The sequence below is a fragment of the Terrapene carolina genome, unplaced genomic scaffold, assembly GCF_002925995.2.
Source record: "Terrapene carolina triunguis isolate 2854851 unplaced genomic scaffold, T_m_triunguis-2.0 Scaffold247, whole genome shotgun sequence".
Taxonomy (NCBI): Eukaryota; Metazoa; Chordata; order Testudines; family Emydidae; genus Terrapene; species Terrapene triunguis.
Genome location: NW_020664598.1, coordinates 2,031,951 through 2,041,273, shown reverse-complemented (window position 1 = coordinate 2,041,273; position 9,323 = coordinate 2,031,951). Strand labels below are relative to the sequence as shown.

Sequence of the window (9,323 nt, the reverse complement as noted above, 5' to 3'; positions counted from 1 at the left end):
CCCCCCCCCACTGCCCCACCCCCTGACCACCACCCCAAATTCCCCTGCCCTCTATCCAACCCCCCCTGCTCCCTTACCGCGCTGCCTGGAGCACCGGTGGCTGGCGGCATAACAGCCACGCTGCCCAGCTGGAGCCGGGTCATGCCACTGCCGCCGCCACTGCGCAGCACAGACACCGGGTCAGGCCGGGCTTTGCAGCTGCGCTGTCCCAGGAGCTCACAGCCCCACCTCCCAGAGCATTGCGCCGGCGGCGGAGCAAGCAAGCTGAGGCTGTGGGGGAGGGGGGACAGCAGGGGAGGGGCCGGGGGCGAGCCTCCTGGGCCAGGAGCTCGGGGGCACGGTAGGACGGTCCCGCAGGACAGATGTGGCCCGCGGGCCATAGTTTGCCCACCCCTGCTCTAAGCCCTGTTGTTAATACCCAGCCCCCACATATGTGAGTTTCATTCTATCCACTAGAGGTCAGTGTGATGCTACATGAAAAGCAATGTCTATTGTCTAAACCTTGATTGTCAGTGATGATAGACCAGGCACATGTCATCCCCGCCTTGTCAAGTCTTCCTGCTCCTTTGAAGACCCCTGCTTGCTCTAGATCACTGAGAGAGAGGTCTTGCATCTGAAGAAGTGAGGTTCTTACCCACGAAAGCTTATGCTCCCAATACTTCTGTTAGTCTTAAAGGTGCCACAGGACCCTCTGTTGCTTTTTGAGAGAGAGGTCTTTCCCACATTGCTCTCCACTGTGATTCATAGTATGTCAGGGTTGGAAGGGACCTCAGGAGGTCATCTAGTCCAACCTGCTGCTCAAGGCAGGACTAATCCCCAGACAGATTTTTACCCCAGTTCCCTAAATGACCCCCTCAAGGATTGAACTCACAACCCTGGGTTTAGCAGGCCAATGCTCAAACCACTGATGCTGCAGCAAATTGAAGAGGAGCAGGATGGAGAGGACTGCAGTTTGAGGAAGGATTTCTGTGAATCTAAATGCATAGCAAAATGCACTAGCCTGACATGCTAAATACTACTGTGCAACGGATTTACAATCCTTCTCTTTAGATTCACAGAAATCCTACCTGAAGCTACAGGCCCCTCATCCCTCCTTCTTCCAAAGTGCTGCAGCAGCATTGCAGGAGAGAGGATGCTGGGGGCTTTTTCCTACACTGCCTAGTATATTGCCAACTAAGATTTTTTTTATTATTATTATTTGCAGGGCCGGCTTTAAGCCGATTCACCCAATTCCTCGGAATCGGGCCCCGCGCCTAAGAGGGCCCTGCTCCGGGGGTCTTCGGCGGCATTTCAGCAGCGGGGGGTCCTTCGGTGCCCCCCGCCGCGAAGTGCCTCTGAAGACCCGGACCGCCACCGGATATTGGAATCGGGCCCCGCGGGTCATAAAGCCGGCCCTGATTATTTGCATATTATTACCCTGGGGCAGATGTTAGAAGAGCTGCTCCTGTAGGTACTGGAGGGATTGTTCTCTCTGGGAATGCCTGTGTGCCACTGCCCCCTGTTGGATGGAATTTAGAAGACCTACAGTATTGCCAGTCTCAAGAGAAAAATCACGAGTCAGATCCCTCCAAAAATCATGAGATTGGCCCAAAAGTTGTGTGTTTTGGTCTGTCTTTGATTTCTGAACTCCCCCTGCCCATCCCCAGGGTGTGTGAGACAATTAATGTTGCCCATGCTCCCAAATGGATTAGATAAGGTGATTTTGGCCCTGCTGCAGGAGCTCTCACCTCCATATCTGCCCATCCACTGCCCAGCAATTCCGCCCCCACCCCCATCAATTCAGATCTCCTCTGTTCAGCCCCTCCAGACCCACACCTTGTCAGTTCAGCCCCCCAGCCTCACTTCTTCTCCTCCTGGTGTTCTTCGCCCCCTTCTCCCAGGTCTGGGGGTCTGCCGCAGGGTTGTCGCTCCCCTATGCCCTTTCTGCTGTTACCAGGCTGGCGGTGGCAGGGGAAACGGGGGAGGAGCAGAAGCGCTATCCTGTGCCAGTTGCTTACAGGAGGGCTGGGAAGAGGAAGGAGTGGCACCATCCGGAACTGCTCGGGGCTTCTGCTCAGGGCCGGCTCCAGCGTTTTTGCCGCCCCAAGCAGCGGGGGGAAAAAAAGGCGCGATCGGCGGCACTTCGGCGGCAGCTCTACCCCGCCGCTTCATTCTTCGGTGGCAGGTCCTTCCCTCCGAGAGGGACTGAGGGACCCGCCGCCAAATTGCCACCGAAGAGCCGGACGTGCCGCCCCTTTCCATTGGCCGCCCCAAGCACCTGCTTGCTGCACTGGTGCCTGGAGCCGGCCCTGCTTCTGCTCCCTCCTCTCCCCTCCCCTCCTGTGAGAATGGCTTCATATTGCTATGGGGTGGGGGGTAGCTCTTCCTGTAGTAGCTTTGATTGCTTGCTCAGTACCAGGAGGCAGGCAAGTGGGGCAGGCAGCCAGTTGGAGGGCTTAAATTCACGCAAGGTCGTTGCCAGACTGGCTCCTCCAGCCCCAGACAAAATTATGTCGCTGGTGGAAAAAATCCTGAGAGTGGTGATACTGTATGTATGTCATTATGTGTGAATTCCATCTACTGGTTGAGCTGTGGGACTTGCTCTGTTAGCTCAACAAGCAAATACAGGCCTGTATTTTTGGCGCCAAAGTTCTCTCCTTCCATGCTGCATGTACAGGGTTTGCTGAGGTGCCCCCAGGGTGTTACGCTAGCAGCTTTTCCCTGGCACACTTGGAGCAGTGGAATCAGCCCGTTCATTATGCATCTCACATAAAAATTACGTCTTCATTAACCTTTCCCTCTCACACACACAGAGTATGTAATAGCTGGGCTGAAACATTTCCACTTTGATCCTTTTCTGAGCAGCAGCAGCTCCTCATTTTGAAAGTTGTTCAGGCTGGACACTGGAAAGGGGAAGGGGGAAGGAAGTTGGTCTTCATAAAGGGCCATTTTCTCCATCTCTGTTTCTATGCACCATACTTCGAGAACATGCATTGTTAGCAGGAGACAATCCTACCTAACCCTCTAGTCCCTTTCCCTTCTCCTTCTCCTACCTCTGCTCATTCCGAACCCTCCTCTCATCTCTTACCTTCTTTTTCTCTAATCCATTTCCTTATTCACATGCATGTGATTTATTCCCCTTGACAGCTGGTTTAATGAAGGGATATCCCGCCATGAGGCAGAGAACTTACTCATGAGCAAGGAAGTCGGCTCTTTCATCATCCGAGCCAGCCAGAACTCCCCTGGTGACTTCTCCATCTCTGTCAGGTACCTGCTACTTACAGTATCTTTCTGCTGTTTCTGGTTAATGCTGCTGTCCCTAGCCTCCCCTTGACAGGATGGCAGTGCCTTGGGAAGCTTGTGTGGTGCCAGTCAATGGGAACAAGTGAGGCATCTGCTTCTCGGATGTTTCTTTTTCCATTAAAGTGACACAGCAAATACCCCATCCCAAAATCACAACCCCAGCTGTCCTGCTCCTTCTGAAGCAGAGCAGAGCGCATTCTGTGGGCCATCTCCCACCATGCAAAACGTGTGCCTTTCAGGTATGGTTTTTTTTGTTTGTTTTTTGTTTGTTTTTTTGCCTAATGGCTTTAGTTACTGGCCAAGAATGCTGTTTAATATCCATTAGGAGGTGACTTGCACCATTAATTTATTTCACATAGGCCACTGAGCAGCCACCAGACAGGAATGGCTTTCAATCGCTGTTGACCAAATTGCACAGGAACCAGCAGCTTAACAATTATGATAATAAAAATCCTTAGCATTTATGTAGCACTTTGAATACTGAAATGCTGTATGAACATTGACTAATAAATCAAAAAGACTCCATTTCCCAGCCCCCTGGGCCTCTTACTCCCTATGCTTGTTTCCCTTTTCAGCCACTTATTCTAGTCCAGCCATTCTCAGCCTTTGTTTCAAACCCAACACTGCCCCCTCCTGCGTGAACCCAGCATGGCCCTGCATGGCACTGGGACTGCAGACGGTTCTTCAGAGGGAATCCGTTGTTCCATTGGGTGCTGGTGGACGTTATGCAACAAGTATGAAGGGGTAAATCTCAGTCCTTCGCCCCATCTTGTCTAGGGATTAACCTGAGGAAAAATACCTCAGGTAAGGTTATAATCTGGTGGCGCTCTTTGCTTAGAGCCAACACAGGTCCACTTGTTAACGGGCACCCGTGCTGCTGCCTTACTCTCTTTTAAATAAGGTGCAGAATGAAGCTTCTAACCATTTGTGGTCATAAAAGATCCCATGACCCTTATTTTGAAAGTAAAGGTCTGAGCCCCAGTGCCCTGTACTGATTCTCCCATTTGGCCATGCATCCTCAAGGCAGCTGCATTTTTCTGGTTGGTGAGTGATTCCTTTACATACAGGGTTACGTTCAGATCCAGTGTATCCAGGTGCAATGCCACTGACTTCACTTTCCACAAGTCCAAATTTGGTCCAGAGTCTGCAAAGGGCTTTTGGATTAAAGGTATTTGAGGAAAGTAAAATTATCATCTGATGTTCATTTCTCCCCTTGATCACAGGCATGAGGATGATGTCCAGCACTTCAGGGTGATGCGGGATACAAAGGGCAACTACTACTTATGGACAGAGAAATTCCAGTCACTAAACAAATTGGTGGAGTACTATAAGACCTCCTCTATCTCCAGGCAGAAGCTGATATTCCTGAGAGATGGGAGCCAAGAAGAGAAGGTATGCCCAGGGTTCTCAAACCATCCCTGAAAAACACAAGTGGAGAAAGCCATCTCATGGGATGAATTTAGTGCTAGAATGTTGCCTCTGGGGACCTTCAGTAGAATCCCAGTCAGGTCTCTAGATTGGAGGGCCTCTCAGCCTAGATTTTTGATTGATTGCATCATAAACACATTATGTAACTTAATGAGATTCGCTGTCTCCATTTACGACAAGCTGAAGTCGCAGCAGGGAATGCTGCAAATCAGGACTGAGAGGCTTTGCCAGAGCTGTGTAGGGGCCCAAGGACTGGAACTGCAGGACATGCTGCAGGTCAGGATTGAGGTGCATCAGCATGAATAAGGGGAGCCAGGTCTAGCTTTAGGAAGGGGTGGTACAGAATAGCTGCAGGAACACTGATGTGTTTAGGGGCTCAGGGATAGAACAGGAAGGGGATCACAGGGCAAACTGAGTTTATTGGCAGAATTAAGAGAAAAAATTGAATTTGGTTTCTTTGCCTCCTTGAATGGACTTTGGGTGCTGTCACTGTTATAGCTGAAAGTTTGGCTGCATTGAGGAATTGCTTCTCTCTTATTAGTTACAGAACATAGCAGAGTATTGTGGAGGAATTGGGGACAGGATGTAGAAGGGGTGGCAAAAAAGGGGCATAAAGTTGTCCCAGAATTCCAGAGATGTGAGCACAGTTTGTGAGTTCAAGGAAGAAGCAGCAAAAGATGTTTGTGGAAGCAGGGAAATCCCTGTTCACCGAATGCCCATTTGGTGGTTCTGTGCCAGGAAAATGAGGGAATGACGCAGCACAGGCTGCCAGCCATTGCACACACAATGCTGAGAAAGAGAGAGAAAACACATGGTAACTACAGTAACTGAAGCACTGCTTAACCAGGAAGCGGACTCTGGTATTAAATTACCAGGATGTGTGGTTAGAGACAAGGCAGAAAATACATGACTTGTTCATTGTGGCAATAAAGTTTTATCAGCTCCATGTGGGACATTCTTTTCAGCTCCAAAAGGGCCATAGGGTTTTTCAATCTGATAAAGGGTTCTGTGTTGTTGACTCCTTCTAGACCACTTATCTGGCTTTTTTTTAAAGCATTACGTAGCTGTAAGGGAGGCCACATATAGGAGAGAGCTGACAGCAGAGGAAGTCTGCACAGGGCAGGAGATATTGTATTAGTAAAACAATCTGTTGAAGGTGGCTCAGAGCAGGGAGAGGGAGGAAGGGGGATGATATTTGTGCCAAGATGTAGACAGGTAAATGAAAGAATAGGGGAGGGGAGGTTGCAGCCAATGCTCCACTCCATGGCTGTGGTGATGAGGGTTTGTACAGCGCCTAGCACCATGGGGTCTTGGGCCACGACTGGGACTCATAGGCACTACAGCAATTATAATAATAATTAATAAGTAGAGCCAGGTGCAGAGATAAATTAAGTCTGAGGCCAGAGTTTTCAAAAGAGCTCAGCTCTTGGGGTGCATGTTGGATGCTGAGCTCTACCGAAAATCAGGCGTCATTGTGGGTGCTGAGCCCTTGAAAGTGTGGGTCTGGGCAGTTAACTAAACACAAGGTCTCACAACCACTCTTATTTACAGTGGGTAAATAGGCCCCAGACATGCTCTTCTCTTTCTGTAAAATGCCTCAGCCACACATGATTGTTTACTGGAGAGAACATTGGGGCCCAACTCACCTTGTGTGTGTAGTGAGGGGACAAATGCAGGCTCCAAACCCATCCATGTATTTGGGCTCACAGCCCCAAATCCCCACTTGCACTTCTGAGGGGGAGTGGCTGTGGTGAATCCAGGATCCTAGATTTGTCAATTTGTTCAGAGGAGCAGGAGTCCTCCTTTGCATAGGCCCTAGGATTAGGGAGAGTAGTGGGAGGACAGAGATCTGGGGAGGGAAAGGGACAGAGTACTGATTGCCAGAATACCAGCAAGGGCATTGTGGGAAGCAGACCTGGCCCGACCTTTATCATTCTCCCCTCCCCAGGAGAGGCGTGGTGGGAGCCTGGAACGGGGGGCACAGGAAGGACTCCGCCTGAGTGGAGCAGCTGGAGAAATCCGAGCATCAATGTCCAAGAGATATGCAGATCCCTCACCACCCCTGCAGCAGCAGCAGCAACAGGTATCACTGGGAAAGAGGAGTTAGCTGGGATGAGCCTGGGCTGCAGAACACGCTGGTCTCTGCTCACTAGGAGCCGGGCTGTTTACCTAATTGTTTAAGTGCATCGCCATGACTGCTTCTTCACATTGTGATGTAGCATCAATGTATAGTGTCAGCATGGTGACATCTGGTGGACTGAAATAAATATGTGAACTTCTATTTTGTCCTCTAATATCAGAGTTTATGGGATGGACCTGCAAAAATCCTAACTCAACAGGCAAGTGACACTCTAACTGGAGGGCTGGGAACAGCAAACCCAGTCTTGCAAGAATGGCCAAGTATGGCAAAATGTTGCGCTTGGGACAAGACTGAAAGTCATATTGGGAGCACAGATCAACACTCACCCACACACCTATCTAGGAATGCCTCTGAAGTCTCTAGGACAAGCCCAACTGTGCAGCCCGTTTCTTTTGCTGTGTTGTGGTGATAAGATTCGGCACCATGGTGCATGTTGGGAATGGGAAATGAGTTGATTACTATTGGGAAAGTTTGGTTTCTTTGAGCACATTCCACATGCTCCCTGTTTCTGATGTGAGTCCTGGGTTCTCTCTTTCTCTGCTGGGAGCTCCCGGAGTGTCATCCTTCAGTCCTGGGGCTGGGCAGAGATGGTGAAGGTGCATGCAAAAAATGCTCTTATTGTAGGGATGGGAGGAAAGAGCAGTGCATGGTGCTGCCTCTACAATTGTTCCATATTAATTTGGGTGGGAAATGGCTACCATGGGGAGGAGGGGCTGCCTCCTGTCTGTAGCAGGAGATGCTGCAACAGTATTGGCCTCATCTGAGGAGAAGACTGGTCCCACTAGGGGAAGAGATCCAAAACCAAGCCTCATATGGCAAGAGAGTCCCAATAGAGGAGGGCCAAGGACACTCTGGGAGTGGCCAGTTCTATACCCCATCATTCAGGAGCAACGTTATATAAGAAGTGGACTGTTGGTAGAATAATACAACTTGTCACAAGATTGGAGCCTGGGCCCTTTGTGACAAATCTGTCCATGAGTCATATTTGATACAGAGCAGAAATACTTGTAAGAGAAAAGTATACCCCAAAAAAAAAAATGAATCCTGTGTCTCTGAGTTTGACTCACTCTGACACTTCCAGTCAGGGACAATTGACATGCAAAGTGGAATCCAGTCACACTGACCTTTTAGGCTGACTAAGGTGCAGGCATGACCAAAGGGGCATTTGAAATGCTAGGTACTGAGAAAGGAAATTGGGAAGCTGTACCCAACTGCCCAGCTTGAGATTCTTGGTCCAAACCAAAGGGCACAGACTAAGGAGTCCTTTCCTGTTAGGTGTGTTGCTTGCAGCCCAATGAACACCTGGGAAACAAAGACCTAATAAATGGAGACAAGAAATTACTTGGAGGCATTAGGTGACATATGCACTGGCTGGATCCTGAAACCCTGGTCCCCAGTAACTGAATCCCCACCCCAGTCCAGTTGCACATCGGAGTATATTAATGGCTCTTCTCTTGCACCTCACTTTCTAGGACAGAGGTGGTGGGAGCCTGGACAGAAAGGATGGGCTTCATCGCCTCAGAGACCATGGAGAAGGGAGTGCAGCATCCATGTACCGGAGACAAACAGAACCATCATTTCAACAATCACAGGTAGGTGGTTTGCATTATATGCTCCTGTCATCTACCTGATCCCTTCTCTCAAGGAAACCACTATAGAGGCTAGGAGGTTTACTATTCTCTGGGAGAGGTCAGGAGGAGGAACAGTGTATTATACCTGATGTGATGTTGCACATCCCTGTCACTTTAGAAGGAGTTTCCGCGGCGTGTGCTCCATTCCTATATGCCCCAGCCACTTGAGTTCTACTTTGGGGAGTGAATATATTGAGAGGGATACTGGGGGTTCCTGACAACTTGAACCTACCCTCAGGTGTCTCTCTTATTCAGGCTCTACTTTCTGGGGTCCTGATGGCTCTTCCATTGAATTCCATACTGGGTATCATGGTTTCATATCCCAGCGTTGCATTTCTTGCTCTTTTTGGTTCGTGTTGTGGGGGAGATTCATAAGAATTGTGTCTGACCTCTCCTGTCTCCTCCTCCTCAGCAAACACTATGGGTCCAAGCCCTGTATGACTTTGAGGCATTGGAGTGTGATGAGCTAGGATTCCGCAGTGGAGACATCGTAGAAGTCCTGGACAACTCTAACCCGTGTTGGTGGAAAGGGCGCCTGCGTGGCAAATTGGGTCTCTTCCCTTCCAACTATGTTACACCAGTGACCCGGTGATTCTGCAGCATTCCAAGATGTGTTGGGATGGAGCTGCTCTGGTGTGTTGGGGGCAGAGAGAGCATCTTCCATGCAACCAGAACATACCACGTTTTTATTACAATAATAATTTATTGGCAGCTGATCCATTGATTAGTTAATATTAAAGGGATCTCTGGAGAGCGGTGGGGGTTTTCTCTCCTTTTACACTCCAGTGTTAGAGGGAGCAAGAATCCTGGATCGTTCATGAGGTCTTGCTGGATCCTGCCTG

The 9,323-nt window shown here is 49.7% G+C and overlaps 1 protein-coding gene across 1 annotated transcript in view; it reads left to right on the top strand.

Annotated features, from left to right (window-relative positions):
- Positions 1 to 9,073, top strand: part of GRAP2 (GRB2 related adaptor protein 2) — a 38,615-nt gene extending 29,542 nt beyond the window's left edge. Inside the window, exons 4-8 of the mRNA XM_026657561.1 lie at positions 3,127 to 3,246; positions 4,506 to 4,674; positions 6,659 to 6,793; positions 8,323 to 8,442; positions 8,894 to 9,073. Of these exons, the coding sequence (XP_026513346.1) occupies positions 3,127 to 3,246; positions 4,506 to 4,674; positions 6,659 to 6,793; positions 8,323 to 8,442; positions 8,894 to 9,073 (724 nt within the window). The remainder of the gene's footprint in view (positions 1 to 3,126; positions 3,247 to 4,505; positions 4,675 to 6,658; positions 6,794 to 8,322; positions 8,443 to 8,893) is intronic.
- The last annotated feature ends 250 nt before the right edge of the window (positions 9,074 to 9,323 follow it).